This window comes from Lichenostomus cassidix, chromosome 17 (genome assembly GCF_008360975.1).
Source record: "Lichenostomus cassidix isolate B80296 chromosome 17, HeHo_3.0, whole genome shotgun sequence".
NCBI lineage: Eukaryota > Metazoa > Chordata > Aves > Passeriformes > Meliphagidae > Lichenostomus > Lichenostomus cassidix.
In genome coordinates this window covers 2,506,740-2,525,301 of record NC_139497.1, presented here as the reverse complement: position 1 = coordinate 2,525,301, position 18,562 = coordinate 2,506,740, and the positions used below count along the sequence as shown (strand labels likewise).

Genomic DNA, 18,562 nt, shown 5'->3' with positions numbered 1-18,562 from the left:
GGGAGTGAGGAGAAGCAGCCCTTCTCCTGAATACCTTTCTCCAGGCCTGACATCAGCTCTGTCTTGCGAGTGCCTCTGGGTTCTTGTGTACAGCTGGATAGGAGAGGGCAGCATCTTGTGTTTCTGCTGATTTTTGGGGTTCTCCATGAAGAGGACATGCCCTGTGCAGGGGCCAGTCCTGCTCCCAGTGTCTCACTCTGCAGCAGCAGCAGCGCTTTGCAGGCCAGCAATCCCGTGGCTCTCCGGTGGATGTCAGCATTGGAGAGCTCTTCCCGACGTGGGATCAAAGCTGGCAGTGTGGGAGGGGAGGGCTCAGCACAGCAGCCACCACTGCAGGCTCAGGACTGTCCTGGAGACTCAATGCTACCCTGTGCCTTCTCACAGGAGCTCAGAATGAGCCTGTGCTGCCTTCCACGGGATGGACAGTTGGAGGTGAGATCCCCATCACTAACTCACAGGGATCATCTGCTCCTGGGAATGTAAGTCTCTGCACACCTGAGGGCACAGTTCTGTCCCCACGTCACACACAGAGCTTTCTAGCACAGAGCTGCTCTGTCCAGGCACCCCAGGGCATGAGAACACCTGATGAGAACAAGCTGGTGGCTCTTTATTAATTTTTGGTCAGGACTGGCAGTGGCCAGCACAAATTAGGCAGGCATGGGAAGCCCAGCTGTGACTTGGCTTTATCCTCACAGGGCTCAGGATCCAAACTCTGCTGCTCCCACACCACCTTCTAGCCCAGTCCCAGAGCCTGCTCCTGCCTGCTATGCTGCAATGAGCTGGTGCTGCTGCTTTGTGAGTGTCTTGTCTGAGGGCTGGTGCCAGGGCTGTGCCCAGCACTCCCTGCCCTTGTCCCCTGGCTCTGGGGGAACAACCCAGCTTTGGGCCAGGCGCCGGGGTGGCACCGAGATGGGCAGAGCCAGGCAGGACCTGAAAGGAACAGCTCAGCCTCTCCTTGGCCTTTTCCAGTGGCCCTTTCTCAGCCATGCAGGGCTGCTCTATCTGCCCTGTCGTCCTGGAAACTTCTGGGCAGGCAATTCTCAGGGTTTTGTGCCTTCCCTCCACAGCCACATCCATGCTGGCAGGCAGGCAGAGCTGGGATGGTGGTGGCTGCCAAGAGACCTGTGTGCTCGTAATGTAAAGCGATGTGGAGGTGGGTGCACAACGCTTTTCTTAACACATGTGCTGATGTCTGTCACCAGAGACCCCCATCCACCCCCATCCCTGTTGCAAAGGGCCAGATTAGCCCTGCTGGCAGCCAGGAAATAATGGAAATGAGTATTTGCACTGAAGCTTAGACACAAATATTTATTAAGCACAACCCCCCCACACCCCTTCCCCTTGAGCCGTATTCATTTCTAATATATTAATCCATTTGGCAGATTATTTTTTAGAAAAAAAACAAGTACCTGTGGGTTGGAAATTCCCCATTAAAATGACATTAGCAAATGCACATGTAAAAAATAAATAAGCTCATACATTCAAGTATATGGCAAATAATACCTCAATAATACCTCTGTAAGCTTAATGGTCAGATTCCAGTTCCCCACCTGGCAGAAAGCTGCACAGGCCTGAGCCTGCAGCTGCTCAGGTCATCTTCATCATCAATGTTTTCCTCTTTTACAAATGCCAGCTTGGCTGGTAGGTGTGGGCTGGGCAGGTCCTCCTCTCCCCTCTGCAGAGCTCTGCCCAGCCTCAGCCAAGCAGCAGGTGAGTGCTCCCAGGTAGCAGGAAACTGCAGCTACCACTCCACATGGTCAGTGCAGGCAGGGTAAATGCCCCATAAGCAGCATCACTGGTCTAAAAATATCTCCCTGCTCGTTGGGAATGTTTCAATCAAATGCATTTCAAATAGAAAGTGCTGATTTATTCTCTGCAGGAACGGTGCTGCTTCGGCACAACTCGGAGTTCTTGAAGTCCAGCACAGTCTCTGGTCAAGCAGAGGAAAAACACTGCACCTCCTCAAGTCAGGTCCCTGCTCCCCTTCTCCAGCTTTTCCAGCTGGTCCAAAAGGGGAAAGAATGACAGTAAATGTGGGTGGGGTGGGGCTCTCCTGAGGCTCCAGTGCCTGGAGACAGGTGGACAGAACCAGAGTGCCTCACTGAGCAGCTCAGTGCTGGTTTGGGGAGAAACAAGAAGAGGGAATGTCCATTGTCCAGAGCTGCTGTTGGACACAGAAGGGAGGAGGGATGAGCCAGAGGCAGAAAGCTTTGCTGGCTGTTGAAGCAGAGTCCTGTCACACACAGGTTCTGTCTTGGGCACCCTCACCTCAGCTCAGGAGCTGTCCCTGTTTGCTGTGGGCTAAACAGTTGGGCAGAGACCTTCCTGCTTCCCTCTGCCCAGGCACAGCCCCTGCCCCGGAGCTGCAGTTGGGGCTGCACAGCTGCCTGGGCTCCAGAGGCAACAAAGCCCACAGAAGCTCAGGGTGAGTGAGGTTTTGCCCCTGCTCAGGATGTCCTGCAGGGCTGCAGCTGGAAGCAGAGCATATCCAGGGCTCTCCAGAGAGTCCTCAGCAAACCTAAAATACACTCAGGTGTGTGGGACCACGATCCAGCTGGGGTGCAGTAAGGTTTAAAGGATTTGGGCTCTTTTTCTCCTGTAGAAGGAACAAAGCTGAACAAGATGTTCCAGGGAGGAATCCAGAGCCATTTGTGTCAGGGAAGACAGGAGGACTTCAAAATGGAAAAGGTGTTCTTCCTTTTCCCTGTATAATTAAAAGTATTGTGGAAATAGAAGACATCAAGGCTGGAGTTAACTACCCCCTGTGGGCTTCTCCAAGTTCCTGGGGTTTTAGGTGATCAGCAAAGGGGCTGCTAAAGTCTTCAGGTGCTGTGCTCAATGGCCAAGTGTCCTAAAAAAAACCCTTATTTAAAAACTGTCCCCCATCCATTGGTCTTTCCCATAGGAACACGATGGAGGTGCAGTTCCCGGGACAAGACTGTGGGAGCACAGGAGCACTCAGGCTTGAAACCACCTACTCATTTTTTCCTTTTTAAAAAAACAAAATAAAGCTGAAACAACCCCCCCAGCCCAAAGCCCAGTTCTTAGCTGGAACCAGGCCTCTGCTGCTCCTCCTCAGCCTCCTCCTGGGCTGAGGCCAAATCCACACGCTGCTCGTCCATGCGTTTGGCCTGGACACGCTGGATGAGGCTGAAAAAGTCTTCATCAGGCATGGTGGGACCACGGGGGATGGAGTCTGGGGGGGCACAGCGCTGGTCATCGATCCTGGAGGACTGCAGGGGAGAGAGAGAGAGAGAGAGGGGTGTTAGCCAGGGCAGGGCCAGGACAGCCCTGGCATGGAGAAAAGGGCTGGAGCTGGGGTGTCAGAGCTCCCCCAGCCCTGTGCCGTACCTGACACTTCATGAGCATGTTGAAGAACTCATCCCCAGGCTCCTGGGCGTCCCCCTCCACACGCAGGTGGCCCAGGTTGTTGTGGGTTATCCTCAGGCCGGGCAGGTTGCCCACGTTGGCACGTTGGTCATCCAGGCGCCTGCTCTGGGAGCTGGCAATGAGGTCGAAGAACTCCTCTGTCTGTGGAGATGCCATCAGGGTGGACTGTGCTGGGGGGAGAGAGAAGCACACAGCAGGGTCACAGCTCTGCCTGCCCTGCAGAGCCCAAATCCTCCTCCCCAAACCACACAAACCCAGCAGGCAGTAGAGGGGGGAATCAGGTGCCTTGATAAAGCAGAACTTCACACCTCATCTCCTACTGCTGGATCCCCTGAGGGGCTCGTGGCTCCTGCCTGTCCTTGGCCAGCTCCTGGAGGCCACCAAAGGTGCCACCTCAGCCCAGGAGATGCAGTGCCCTGAGCTAAACCACTGCCTGGGTGCGATCCCTGCTGTTTCCAGCACCACAGGCAGCTTCCACTGCCACTTCCACTCTGCTTTCCACCTGGAGCCGAGAGGCACAGGCAGAGCCCAGCAATTGCAGGTGAGCACAGAGTTCCTGAGGGCTCCTGTGGCTGTCACAGGCACCTGCACAGTCCAAACTGCCAGGAATAACTCCAGACAGGCCATCAGCAAAGACCAGGCCTGGCTGAGCCTCTCATCTGGCAGCACCTTCCCAGGCCCCCCCAGAACTCTGGGCTGTTTGCTCAAGGAGAGGTGCTGCCGCGGTGAGTCTGGCTGTCACGGGCTGCAGGACCTGCGTCAGCACCAGCAAAACACTCCTGGGCTCTGCTTCTCCTCATTCCACGGAGCAGAGCCAGCCTGGGCTGTGCTGCTGCTGGGGGTCCCAGTCCAGAACCAGTACATGTCCTCTATCCACCACTGACCCTTTGGAAATGCCTGTGGGCAGTGCTCCCTGGAAAGAACCTGTTGGCTCCTACAGCTGCTGGATAAAAAAAGGCTCCCAAACAGACACTGCACTCGGACAGGGACAAGCAAAATAAACCTGTAAGAAATCCAGCCCAAGTGGTGTGATTTTCCCTGAGCACAAAGCACTGGAGAAGATTCTGCTCCAAGCCTCCCAACACAAGTTCTTAGAGCCCCAGCTCGTGGAGCTGCAGAAACACAAGAAAATCTCAGTGCTGACGCAGAGATGAGTTTCCTCCCCTTCAGCTCACAAAGAATCCTTGAAAATAACACGTCCAAAAGGCTCAGAGCCCAAATGAGCCAAACTGAACGTGGGGCTGCTCGTGCATTCTTTATAAAGCTCCACGTTTTCAACCCCGTCTCCTAAATTACACAGCTGTTACAGCCAAATGCACTTGAGTGTCAGAAATGCATCTCTTGACAAAGCAATGCTCATTTCCACCTTATTTTTAGACGATAAAAACCCTCTCACCTCACAACCAACCTGCCTTTCTGCCACAGCCTGACCCTCTCTGCTTCAGCTCCTGCCCCAGCACCTGCTCCAGGAGAGGTGTCAGGGGTCTCCTCCTCCCCCATCTGCACTTTGCATTCATTTGGAAACCGATGATGAACAAATCCATCAGTTTAAATAACTGGTTTGAGCCCTTTGTGCTGGTGATTAAGCACGTGAGGGTGATCTGTGCATTTTAGAGCTTCTCCCCAGCTTGGGTTAAACAAAGGCCCTGAACACTGAAAAAGCCACGAAACCCAAGTGCAAACACAGCCCTGCCTTTCCTGCCCTGCCTATTTGTCCGGTGCCTTCCTCAATTTATCCCTGTCCTTCCTAGGGCTGAGCTGTTTGCCTGTGCAGCTTCCCACTGTTTATCCATCCTTCTGGCTCCTCTGTCCTCACACAGCACCTATCACCACAGCATCCAAGAACAGTACAAAATCCAGAAGTTTTTCCTCCATGGCAACGCTATTACAAAAACTGGCAATATTTTAACTTGCCTGAGAAAGCCTGACCTGGCCCCTGCCTGTCCCAGACCCCAGGCTCTTACAAAGCTCCCTCAGCAATGACCATCATCATCTTCCTCCTGGAGGTACTGGAAGTGGCACAAATCCTCGTGCCAACCTCCAGAATCCAAGACCTAAAGACCCACTGAAAAATATCCAAGCATATTTTACATTTCTCTCGCTAATTTACTCCCCAAACCTTAGCTCACATTCTCCAGCCTTTCCCTCGGCAACCATTTACATAAGAATGTTTTTTTTCCCTTCCTTAAATAATGACGGAGATTGCCAAGGAACTGCTAAGTTCAGAGAGCTGAGGCTTAGGGAAAACATCACGGGATGCACGGCAAACCACAACAGCTGGGCACGCCGCGGGAGCAGCGTCACTCGCACAGGAACAGGGACTTGGGAACGCATCGGTGCTCACATATCCGCTCTCCCAGGGCAGGCACCCTCGTGGCAGCCGCCTCTGCAGCCTCTGCCGGGCACTCCTCCAACGGGCAGCGCTGATCATCCATCCGGTTGCTCTGGAACTTGCTCAACAGGTCAAAGAAGCATTCCTCATCCGAAGGGGTCCGGTTGATTTTCTGCAAAGAGAGGAGAGAGTCAGAACAGCCCAAACAAGTCCTTGAGTCCAATTGTTCTGTCCGGTGCAGCCTTGGGAATGGTCGTGGCCTCTCCCGGTCTGCTCCTGGCTGTGTCCCTGGTGTGCTGAGCCCCACAGCCTGCTGGGCTCTCTGCTCCTTGATTCTCTGATCCCAGAGGCTCCAGGCACTTCTACAGCACAAACCCGAGCCTGGTGCACAGACAAGCCGTATGCAGAGCAGCCACTGTCACTGCAGAGCACCCAGAGGAACCTGGAGATTGAAGGGGAAAGAGGGGAGGAAAGGGGACAGCATTCACCCTGGCACTGCTCCAAGGGGAGCTTCTGGGCTGGAAAGGGCTAGGCTCAGAGTGGGATGAGGGGAGCCATGCAGCCACCCTGGCTCAAGTGCTGCCTGTGCCCAGCCAGGGCTCAGCCCAAGCTCAGGGTTTGCCTTTCCACCAGCTAAATCCAATTTTTCCACTGCCCTTTGCACCCCAGCGCTTCCCTTCGGTACCTCTGTGTCCTCAGCACAGCACTTGTAACAGTCACCCAGTGGAAAATGCCACAAAATTACAGTTTTTCAGGACAACACGAGAGCCCCAAATGAGCACCTTGCACTGGACAGGGATATATTTAAGTCAAGCTGCAGGAGGCTGGTGTTGGAGGCAGCCTGTCCAAGCCACTTCCAGCAGGGAGAGAGGCTGTGTGTCCTGATCTGGAGCAGACAGAGCAGCAGGAACAACAGATCCTTCCAAGGAGTTGCTTGGAATGGGAGATAAAATTAGCCAGTGATAAGAGGGGCATCTGCCAGGCTTGGGGATATTCCCTACACGCCAAGCTGGTCCCACCAGTTGCTGGAAAAAATACCACAATAGAAAGCAACCAAAACCTCCTACAACCAAAACAATAGTCTTTGCTGAGCTATTTTCTAGCAGAGTGGGGAAGGCAGGTCTGGGAAGGGGCACTGGGTCCCTCGGGGGGGCTGCACATCCCACCTGAGACATGGAGAGGGCACAGGGAGAGCCAGCCAGACATCCCAGCAGAGAAAGGGATTCCCTTGGCTCCTGATGAAGCAAAGTCCCTCTCCCAGCTCTGCTGGTGGCCACTCTGGGCAGCCTGAATGATATGTGGTGTCATTCCCACCAAAGCTCTTCCCCATGGCAGGGGCAGGCAAAGCCCTTTGTGGGAGCTCTGCAATGGGGAGAGACTTGTGCTGACAGGGTTAAAGCCACAAGTTGGATTGGGTAAATGAAGGAAAACAATTTTCCTGTATGCTAAGCGAAGCAGATGAGATGCACTCAGCTTCTATTTAGGGCAGCGTCAAAATTAGCAGCAGGCCAGAGAGGAACATTGGCAATGTGGGAGCTGTTCAGGGAGGGGAAAAACCCCTCTCACCTCCTGCCACGTGCTGATCACTAATGGAGCCACAGCTCCAACAGACCCTCTGAGCCACCAGCAGCTGCACCTCGGAAATCAAAGCTGGCTTGGGCTTGAACTGAGGATGAACTACATCTCTCGCAGCTCTGCTGTGTTGGGTTGTGTGACCCAAATTTCAGGGTAGAGGAGGAAACCAGCTCATTCACATCGAGCCTCCCTCCCGCTTTTCCACGACTGCATGGAGTAAACCAGAGCAATCCTGGATCCACGGGAGAAATCCCAGCTTGCAGGAGCAGCCTGGCAGCGCTTGGCCAAAGCCCCCAGCTCAGTGCTCCCTGTCCAGAGAGACCAGATCCCCCTGGGGACATCCTGCAATTCGGGGTGTCAGGATCCTGCTGCCAACGTGCCCAGGAGAGGAAAGGATGCTCTGAATCAGTAGGGAGCAGGAGGTCGGTGCCCGTGGGGCACGTTAGGGCTGACAGGGCAGTGCCAGCTCGGGATGGACCTTGGGCAGCCCCAGGGCAGCACCTGCGGGCACCAGGCTCCCTCCAGCCAAACCCTGCCCCAGGCCTGAACCTCTCTAATTAAAATGCCCAAAATGTGACACGGCACGGAGCGCTTGGCCCCTTCCCTGCCAGGCTGCTCCCAGCCCCGAGGCAGGAGCTGTGAGGGCAGATGGAGGTGTGATCACACCCTGGGGCTGCCATCTGCTCCTGAGCCGTGCTGGCCCGGGGCTTGGCACAGCCGGGGTCAGGAGGCTTCCCGAGAGCCAGGGCATCCCTCATGGGGCTGACCAACAGCCCTGCCACAGCACAGACACACAGCACATCCCTCAATGGCTCCAGCTTTGGTTCCCAGCCCCAAGACCACTTCTCACCTCATGGCTGGTGTCCCTGCCTGGCGTCATCCCCTGTCCTCTGCATCCAGCGCTGCAAATGCCCATATTCTGCCAGCTGTCACCTTCCTGTGACAGCCAGACACCGTTACAAAGAGTAAAACCAACCCCATCTGCACTGGGCAGAGGGACCCGGGGGCTGCTGGCACTGCAGAGATCCCCCCGGGGCAGATTTGGCTGCCAACACGCTTGGCATGGACATACAGACACTCCCACCTCTGCCCTCACAGGGACAAGGACAAGTGTGGAGCCTCTGCTCCCTGACCTCAAGCAGAACAGGGATGGCACCATCCCAAGGGTGGAGGTCACACTCATGGGGGTCAGAGCTTTGTCCACATTTTCTGAGAGCAGCATTCTCTCTTTACACAGGCCACTGGAAGGCATCCAGGGTTTTGCACGCATTCCCTTGCTGGTGGAGGAACAGGCTGTTTAACCTGCCTGGGTGGATTCAGGATGTGTAAAACCACAGCTGAGATGTTGGAAAGGCAGCACAGAGCAGCTGCAGAGAGCAACAGGAACCTGCTCTGCCACTCTCCCTTCTCCCTGCAGGCTGGGACCACCAGCAGCTCCTCAGGAGCCCCAAGCCCCAGGCTAAGGTCACTAAACCCCGTGGAGGAGCACAAAACCACCCATTTTCCTCTCTGATAAATTCTCACACCAAATAAAACCTGTCACAGATTTTGGCTGAGAAGGTCCTGGGCTGCCCAGCTGTGCCCCAGAGGTGCAGCACACAGAGCAGCATCTCCTGAGGAAATCCCTCAGTCTGGCCACCCCAGATGTGCAGCTGAGGCTAAGGCTGAAGGCATCCCAAGAGAGGCAAAACAAAACCGATTCCTGTGCCTCAACCCCCCTAGCCATTTTCACTCAGATTCAGGAAAGCCATTAAACAGAGGCAGAAAGGCTCATTGCAAGAACTAAAGCACTCCCAGCTCCCAACACCTGAAGCCACAGCCCACAAATGCCCCGCAGGGCTTCCACCTTGGACCTGCTGCCCACCCGGGACTGTGCAGAGAACATTTCTCTGGCACATTCCCACTGCCAAGCCCTATCCTGGGATCAGCACGGTGTCCCAATCTCTCTTTGGGACCTGAGCAGCCCAGACCTCCTGTCAGCACCCCTCATCACACCAGCACCTGCAGCCAGAGATCCCCTGAACCCAACGCTCCGGCGGTGGCTTCTCCCACAGCTTCCTGCTGCCCCCACTGCAGCTCTTCCCACACCGTTGCTGAGCCCAACCAAAGCCTGCCAGATGTGCCCCAGAGGTCCCCAAGCACCACAGCAGGTATTTCTGTGCTGGCCAAGTCATGGCACGTCCCTCAGTGATTCCGTGGTCACCCAAACGTGGGTGAAACGTCCCCTTCGAAGGGAGCTTCACCCACCAAACCAAACCAAACCAAACCAAACCAAACCAAACCAAACCAAACCAAACCAAAGACACTCACGAGCCACCCAAAGGGTCAAACCTTGTCCCTCTGTCAGACCAGCTTTTCTCACCAGGGCACTGACCTGCCTTTGGTTCCCTCCTCCTCCAGGCTCACTTCTTGCAGAGCTGCCCCGATGCAGGATGGAGCCGTAAGGCTCAAGGCTGCTCACTCCAGCTTTGTCCAGCCCTCTGAGGGACAGCAGGTCAGGACCTGCAGGCAGGACCCAGCGATGGATGGACCCTGGTGGGTCTGGCACAGCAGATCCAGCTCAGGAGCTGCAGCCTGAAGGTTCTGCTGTGTGCCCAGGTCAGGGATGAGTGAGGATGGCAGGAGGTTCAGGGATAACACAGCAGCTCTCACTGCCACCACTCAGAGCGCGCTGCCTTGGTGTTTAAATGTGTCCACCACAATTCCACCTCATTTCAAGGAGGACACAGCCTGGAGATGAAGTGACCTGACCACGTCCTACAGTGGGACAGGACCCAGCAGCAATCAGTCCCCAGGGCTGAGCTCTCCCCTGTGGAGAGCCCTTGGATATCTGTGCCCTTGTCCGAGAGGCGTCTTATCTGCCCCGAGCCTGGCATTTATCCATTCCCACACATCCCAGCTCACGTGCCATGCTTTATCTGCCTCTCCCCCTGTGAACCAGACAGTCACCACTCCTTACCTCTCTTTTTTCAAGGCAGTCGACCTCAAACCCTCCAGGCAGGAGCGGGGCTGGCGCTGCTGGTGACCACCAGTGCCGGGAGCACCTTATCCAGGGCTGCCTGTCAGTCCCCTGGATGCAGCTTTTCTTTATCCTGCACCACCCCACACCTCACCCCGAAGAGCTCACAGTGGGGGCTGCACCTCTAGCATGACCACAACCCCAAAGCCCAAAACCATCAGGCACTGAACTTCCCCACCTCACCTGGAGAAAGTCTCCGAGGGGGAGGTTTGCAGAGAGGCAAGCGGGGGCTGGAGGAGAGGAGAGGAGTGGAAGGAAATCCCTGGCTGAAAGCCACAGCCTGTTTTACCAGGAGGTGAAATGCCTGGAGAATCGTCCCTGGTTCCAGAGTGGGGCTGTCCCTGTCCCCAGCCGGCTGGAGCCTCCACTCCTCGTCAGCTTGAGAGGCAGCAGAGCTCTAAAACTCTCCCGGTCTTTGCTGAGGACACCACTTCCCTTTCCATGCCAACCCTCGGGCGCCACTGCCACATTCCCCCCGCCAGGCAGGGCTGGTGACAGACACCCCGTGTGTCCCCCGGGAGCACAGCCGGGCTCAGGGACCCACCGCCCACCCTCGGCACGCTCTGCTGGGACACACGACACACCCGGAGCAGCCTCAGCACCGCTGCAGCTGCAAAAACATTAAAAATAAAAAGTTGGCACCGCAGCTACCTGAAAAACTTTAAACCCCCGAGCGCAGACAGCACACGCCGGCCTGAGTGAATCCTCTGTATCTCTGTATCCTCCTCCTCCCGATGCAGCCTCTCATTTCAGAGCAAGAAGGGAACACAAACCAACCCCGAGTTTTGCTCACTGACCTCAGCAGCCAGCTCTTCCCCGGGCTGCGGCTCTCACATATCCGCGGGCAGGAGCGCTGCTGGCTCGGGATGCTCCGCAGCACAGGGCTCTCCCAGCCCAGCCCGGGGCTCTCCTAGCCCAGCCCGAGGCTCTCCCAGCCCAGCCCGGGGCTCTCCCAGCCCAGCCCGGGGCTCTCCTAGCCGCGCCGAGCGCGATCCGTGCGGAGAGAAGCGAAGAACAAGAACGTCGCCGGCTCTAGTGACCCGCTGGGTGCGAGCTGAGGCTTAAAGCGACAGCCCCGCTGCCACCTCCTCCCGGAGCCGCTCCGTGCCCTGGCACGGTGTGGGGGATCAGAGAAAGCTCCTCTGTCTCTCCCTCACCTCGCTGCTGCTGGTATTAGATGATGCTCTTAAACACACAGTGCAGCTACGTGAATATTTAGCTTTCCTTCCACCTCCTCACCTCCCACCCGCCACACTCACTTTACCTTAAAAATAGATTGGGATCGATTCTCCCAAACTACATCTGCAAACACGCTCTGCTCCACAGGCACCGCGGCAGTGAACGCTCTGTGCACACGCAGACACAATCTGATCGTTGGGATTTAAAGCACCAAAATACTGAAGGACCATTTTTAGCTCCTGATAGTCCTCCTGCTCCTCGTATTATTAGATATGTGTGGTTTTTTTGTCTTATTGCAAGAGCCGAGGCTGCTCAGCCATAAGCATCTCCTGATTTAAACGTACCACTGCTCGACAGAGGGAAATTTCTAATTGCAACAGGGTTTTAAACAGGGGAAGATGGAAATGCCACGCAGCAGCCAAAGAGCTGTTCCCACCTCACATTTGTGAAATGGGAATTTCTCACAGGGAAATGGGGCACTGGGAAGAGAAGCACTTTACCAAAGGGACAAAAATGGGGACAGAGCCCCACTGGAAGTCTCGGCTCTCTGTCCACACTTGTCCTTCATACTCATTTTTCACTGCAAAACTAGGAAATTTCCTTAACCTGAGCAACAAATGCAGCTTTGGGGAACTGCCCATGCTTTTTAAATTAATTTCCAGGAGTCACACAGTAATTTCCAGGGAAAGATGGAAACTGTGTGGGACCTCAGACCAGCACCTCTGGCTTGGTAGTTGGTCCTGACTGAAAAGGGAAAGAAGGGTTGAAGGAGGGCAGGGCAGAGCTCCTGTGAGCTCAAAACCAGCACTGCAGCCCCATTCCCACTAGGGCTGAGATCAGGGGATCCATGGATAGAGAAAGGAAACAGGGCAATGAACCAGGACTGGTACTCTGCCCCTGATCTAAGTCGCCTTGGGAGAGCTCTGAAAGAGAAAATCTGCAGCTGGTGTTGGGGGAAATGCAGAAAATGGGTATAACACAGGGGCAGAGCCCACACACACGAGGTCGGCGCTTGGAACAACATGAGGAAATGACATTTTCCCTCTGAGTTTAGGATGCAGCACAGGAGAATGAGTGAGACATCTGTGATCTGCAGAGACACCACCTACAACAACGCCAGGTTGGAGCTCAGGGAGCTGAGCATGCCCTGGGCACACGTGTGCCCTGCACTGAGCTGTGCCCAGCCCATCCACACCCTGCCCAGGCCCAGGACGTGCACACGCTTCCCTTGGAGCATGAAATTATCACCCTCACTTGGACTGTTTTCAAAGATTTTTTTTTTTCCCCTTTAAACAACTCGCCCACTCATCCCTATAAACGCCGGTGCTAAAAGCTGGTTCTGTTGTTAGGATTTCAAATAACTCGGGTTTTATTGTTCCAAACAAAATCAAAATAACTCACCCACGCTCCCTCCTTCCGTAATACAGTAAGTGCTGACCTGTTGGGACAGTGCCCTGCTCGAAGCCAGGCTCAGCAGGCAGGGGAAAATATCATTTCTGATTGCATTTGGAGGGAGCCTCGGGGGTGTCTGGCTGAAGCTTTACTGGCACCTCTGCTGCTTGCAGTGCTGATCTGAGTGTCTGCAAGCCACTGACACCGTGACCAGATTGGGCCACTTTGTGCCACAACCACATTAACACTGGATTTACACTTGTTCCTCAGCTACACAACAACCTGGCCTGAAATCACAGGTCACTCCAGCCCTCACTGCTGAGACCAGTGGGAATTACTTCTGGCTTCTCTTTTGTGCATTCAAACAGTTCTCTGTAGTTAACATAGCAACTTTTCCACATGGATTTTGACAGCATTTACCATGCCAGGCTGGGTTTCCCTGTCACTATTTAACAGAAACACACCAGTCTGGATTTAGCACCTGGAACCTGTTTTACTAACCAAGGACACAAGGCAGAAGCATCATCACTCCAGGTTAGTCTCTCCAGTCTGTGGAGAAGAGGAGTGGCTGCAGAGGTCAATCTGGCCCATCAAAAACCTGGGGGATCCCTCAAACACCAACACTGTGCTTGAAACAACTCAGGTTAGAGGTGGATGACAACAAGCAGTGAGTTTTTGGGGTGTATCCCATGCTCACCCTCACCCAGGGCTGTGGTGCCTGGCTGTGCACACCAAAACACACCCAAGCAGCAAAACACACTGGTTTGGCTACAACTCTTTACATGATTTACTCTGTACTTGGAGAGGGCTGAACCAGGACCATGCCCTGCTGTGGAGTCTCAGCTGAGCAGCACTAATTTGCTAAACTGAAATAACTCTGTTGCTTGAAAGGGTATAACCCATATTCCTGATTAATTAGCACAAGGTTAATATCTAGAGCACTTTCTCTATCCACTTCCCCACTCCCAGCCCCACAGAGCAGGGCAGGTGAGCTGCTCTTTGGTGATGGAGACAATCCAAGGCTCCCCCCATCCCTGCACTCCCTGCACCTCACATTGGAACCTCCTGACAGTTTGCTTTCAAAACGCTTCACAAAAAAAAAAAATAAAACCCTGCTTGTCTCTGGATTGCCAAAACTGTGCTGCTTTCTTGAATCAGACTTTTATTTAGACACCTACTTGCTCTGAGCACAGCGATGTTTTAAAAAGGAGCTGAGCAGATGCAGCACCTTCCCCAGGGGTGGTGGGGATGGGGGAAGTTGGTGGTGGAGCTGTGCACTCCCAGAACACATCCAGCCTGCACATAAACACCCCTGGCTCAGCAAACGCCCAGATCTTAATTATTATTTACTCACAGCCCAGGAATGCCTGAAGGCCGCGTTCGAGATCAAGGCTTCGTTGTGCAAGGCACCCCACAAAACACGAAATCCTGGCCCTAGTGGGGCAGGGAGGGTTCCTGGGGCTGGTAGCTGTGGGTTTGCCACTGCAGGGATGGTCAGACACAGCCCAGCTCTGAGGAGTTGAAACAGGCAAGACAAAAATCACATCGCAAAAATCCTGCAAAGGCAGGAGCAGCTTCTCCTATCAGCCCAAAGCATCTCCTGCTCTGCTCCCTGCTGCTGCACAGGGCAGGATGAAAGCACACCCTGATGTGGGGATTGCTCCACATGACAGTGCCCAGAGAACACTGGGATTCAGGTGGCTTTAGATACAGGCAAAAAAACCCTCCTGGGACTTTCCTGCAGGTGCCAGGGGAGTGGCACTCCTGCAGCCAGAACAGGCAGTGCCTCCTCTCTGCTGGCTCTGCAGACAGGGCTGCATCCACTGCTCTTCAGGGAGCTCTGCAGGGAGCTGGAACTTCCCCTGGGGCACAGACAGCACCAGCCAGGATGGAAAAGTTGGATCTGTGGGATGGTTTGGGGCTCTGCTCTAATTGCACATCTCCCCCAGGGAGCTTCTCCTGCACACTGAGCTCTTCACTGGGCTCAGCTCTGCCAGGGCTCCTGGGGCTGCACGGGGAATGGGAAGGAGCCGGGGGCTCTGAAAAACCATTATTTGGGTTTTTTTAGATTAATTGGTGTTAACTGCCTTGGGAGGCTTAAAAATAGCACTGCTAATGGGAAACGTGGATGATGAAGGTGAGGTGTGAGCAGAGGCCACGTTAACCTGACACAGGCTGTGCCCAGCCTGCAGCCACTGCCACTACCAGGGACACCTCCTGGCCAGGGACACCTTCTGTCCAGCTGGGAATTGCTGCCTGCACCTCCATTGCTGCCTGCACCTGACCTCCCCTTCACACTCATTTGGGGACAGGGGGAACCTTCCTGCTGCCACAATATGGTTTATCAGGAGAGCTCCAAGGAACAGCACTTGAACCTTCCTGTGATTGATGGGTTCCCATCCTTCTCCTGCAGCCATGGAGGAGCCTCAGTTTCCTGCATCCCAAGTGCAAGGAGAGCCCAGAGAGACCCCAGAGCCTCTGCTCACCCCAAGAGCATCCTAAATCCAGAGGAGGGCTGGACTGGATGGGACAGTGTCCATCCAGAAGCAGTGGGTTAAGGAACAACCTGTCCCCAGCTGCCCACTGCTGGCTCCCTGACCTCTCCTCCCTGTCCACAAACTCCAGGGATGGAGCTGCTGGTGCCACTGAAGGCAGCAGGGTGGCTTTTTGGGCAGGATGCTCCCATGGCCGCTCTCTGGGGGTGATTTGTCCTCCCTGAAGCTGGGCAATAACAGACAAAACCCAAACCTGCCCCGAGGCTGTGCTGGGTTTGTGTCCTCTGGGGAGCCTCTAGCAGCTGGAAACAGCTTATCAGAGATAAGGCTCAGACAAAACTGGTCTGGTTACACAGCTCTGTCCTTCAATGAAACCCAGGAAACATAGCATTAGCATGCATTTCCTGTTTGAAATATCATTTACATACAGAGAAACACAAGTTATTGGTCTAGAAAGGAATCTCTATGTAGACCCAGTGAGCACAGCCAGACCATGATCCCTTCCTAGCACAGGGATCTGCTGGATCCATCCCTGCCAGATCCCACCAGCCCCAGCTGGCAGCTCAGGGATGGTTGTGCAAGAAAAATCAAACACAACCCTGAGTCACCAGAGGACCCCTTTTCATCTGGTGTCATCCCAGCTCCAGGGATTTAAGCCCAGTTAGGCTGATTTACATCCAAAGAGAACCTGGGCTATGATATTTTTCAAGCTCTTCTGGCATGTGAAGTTTAATAAATGCCAGAGGCCAGAACTGTGAAGGTACAGAGTGCCCCAGGCACGGCAGAGACCCGAGAAAGGAATGAAAAGTTCCACATTTTGAGAGAAATCAAACATTTGGAGGTTTATCGCTCTGGGTTTGGCTTGAATTCATCCTTTTTTTTCCCCCAGTGCTGTTCTCTTTAAAGTGACAGTTTCTAGGAAATGGTGAGTGTAACATCTCTTTTACTGTCTCATCCCACTTGATGGCTGACAGTTTGCTGGGAGAAAAGGTTGTGCAAGGAGGAAAGCAGACCTCAATTATGGCTTCAAAGTGCCAATAACTGCAAACTCAGTTACAGTGAGTTACAAGGGAAGCAGAATGCATTTTGAGAGCATGGTTTGTCACCTCCAGCCTGGGTCACAGACCTCCAGCACAAGTCTGCTCCAGGGCTGGGACACCTCCTGCACATGGCACAGCCCGTGGCTTCTCCTCCCTGAGTGTGGCTGATGCACAAGCTCAGGCTTGTACAAATCCTGCCTCCCATCTCCCTTCCACAGCTCAGCTTTGATCCACAGCCTGCCCTCAGCCTGGGAGGAGGGAAAACAAGGGAAAACACAGAAAGAGGGTGTGCAAGCAGCAAAAATATCCCAAAGACAGGGAGATCAGGGACACTGATCCCTGCAGCCCACGCAGACAACACCAGCTCAGTCCCAGGGAGAACATGGAAGTTTCCTCCCTTCTCAGGAAGGGTCATTCCCAGGTTCAATCCCTGGGATCTGCTCCTCAGGAAGGGTCATTCTCAGGTTCAATCCCTGGGATCTGCTCCTCAGGAAGGGTCATTCTCAGGTTCAATCCCCCAGGCACGACACTCTGCCCAGCCTCCCTCTCACTCACACAGGCTCATTGGATAATTACAGAGAAAACCAAGGCAAATCCCAATTTTAGTGCCATTATAAAACAGAGAGGGGGAATTCATTACCTGGCAGCTGTTAATATTCAAGGAAGAAACTGATAATTTGCCTCTGAGGCAATGAATGCAGCAGAGGCAGCGCGAGCCAGAAAATGCTGCTGCCTCCCCCCACGTTCTCCTTGCAGCCACTTTTTGCAGAGGTTTTCTAGCCCCACATTTATTTCCCTGCCTCCCATGCCAGCACCAAAGTCCCAGAGAGGAACAGCTGCACCTCCAGATTTGGGGGAGCAGTTCTTGCACCCCTCCTGGCTCATGCAGCACCTGAACCAGAGAACAGGAGCTGAAGAAGGACTCACAGCTTGACAAAGAAATCCAGAGAGAAAGACAGGGCAGACAATCTAAAGTGACTCTGGGGAGACAACCACATCCCTGACTGCTTCTCCCAACAGCCCAGCTCCCTGGCAGAGCCTCCCCATACCTGTCAGGCTCGAGCTGTCCAGGTTTTGCTGCACATCCTGCCTCCAGCTAGGGAACAGCACAGCCTCCTGCCCCGAGCACTTGGGAAGGTCCCACAAGCTGAGCAGGAAGATAAAGCACTCCAAGAACAAGCCCCAGCTCCCTGTTTACCTGCTGGCTTCCAACAGCACTGACAGCACCACAGCAGCCTCCAGGTGTCATAGGAACAGCCTTAAATTTAGCAGCAGCTGCCTTTCCTCTCTCCCTGGCTCCAGCTTCTCCCTTTCTCTCAGAGCACGTTTACACCAGAGAGTCTGACCAGCACTAATGGCATAATTACACCCCTGCAGCTGAGCAAACGTGGAGGCTGTGGGATGAAGAGGGTGTGATTTGCACTGCCCTTGTGTTGTGGGATTCACTCATGAAGCAGGGACCAACCTGAGGTGAAGAGAGGGAAGATGCACAGGCATCACAGAGAGCAAAGCTGCCTGGTGTAAAGCTCATGCTCCAGCTCCTGAGGGAATTGAGGAAATATCAATTTCCTCTCAAACAAGACATGACAGCCAGGGAAATGATGCTTTGGGGGCAGAAGGGCCAGCAGGGACAGGCAGGATCCTCCAGCTCTGCTCGCTGCCACCAACCCCAGGAGTGACCCTCAGAGGGTCAACCATGAGCATCCTGCAACCCAACAATCCCCCAGCAAATCCTGAGACAGAAAACCATCAAAAGAACTCTGGCGACCTGCCTCTGGGGTGGGGCTGTGTGACCTACAAAAAATCCCCTTGTTTTATGGTTGCTTATCACTGTAATCATAAAAAAGGCCTTATAAAAACATTTGTCCCAGGGAATGTTTGGCGATGCAGAGTGCTTGAAAATTGTTCAGTGTTTAAATACATCAGCAAGCCATCCCTGCAAGTCATCACTTCAAAACAATCAAACACAGCTCCTCTTTCCCTGCCTATAAATGGGCCTGGCTGAGGACAGGGTGGGGACAGGTCTGGAGAGTGAGGAATCACTCCCTGGGAAGGGGAGAATCCAGAGGATCAGGAGCATTTCCAGAGCACAGATCTAGAGAGGAGTGGGTTTGATCCTCACCTCACTCCATGGATTTTG

At 54.2% G+C, this 18,562-nt stretch overlaps 1 protein-coding gene across 2 annotated transcripts in view; it reads right to left on the bottom strand.

Moving 5' to 3' along the window:
- Positions 1-1,288: 1,288 nt before the first annotated feature.
- The window catches only part of GPSM1 (G protein signaling modulator 1), a 63,408-nt gene continuing 46,134 nt past the window's right edge, over positions 1,289-18,562 (bottom strand). For both annotated transcript variants that reach the window (XM_085076829.1, XM_085076830.1), the window contains exons 12-14: positions 5,735-5,894; positions 3,352-3,560; positions 1,289-3,233 (exon numbers count right to left, since the gene is read on the bottom strand). In XM_085076829.1, coding sequence (XP_084932955.1) covers positions 3,045-3,233; positions 3,352-3,560; positions 5,735-5,894 — 558 coding nt within the window. In that variant the 3' untranslated portion in view covers positions 1,289-3,044. The remainder of the gene's footprint in view (positions 3,234-3,351; positions 3,561-5,734; positions 5,895-18,562) is intronic.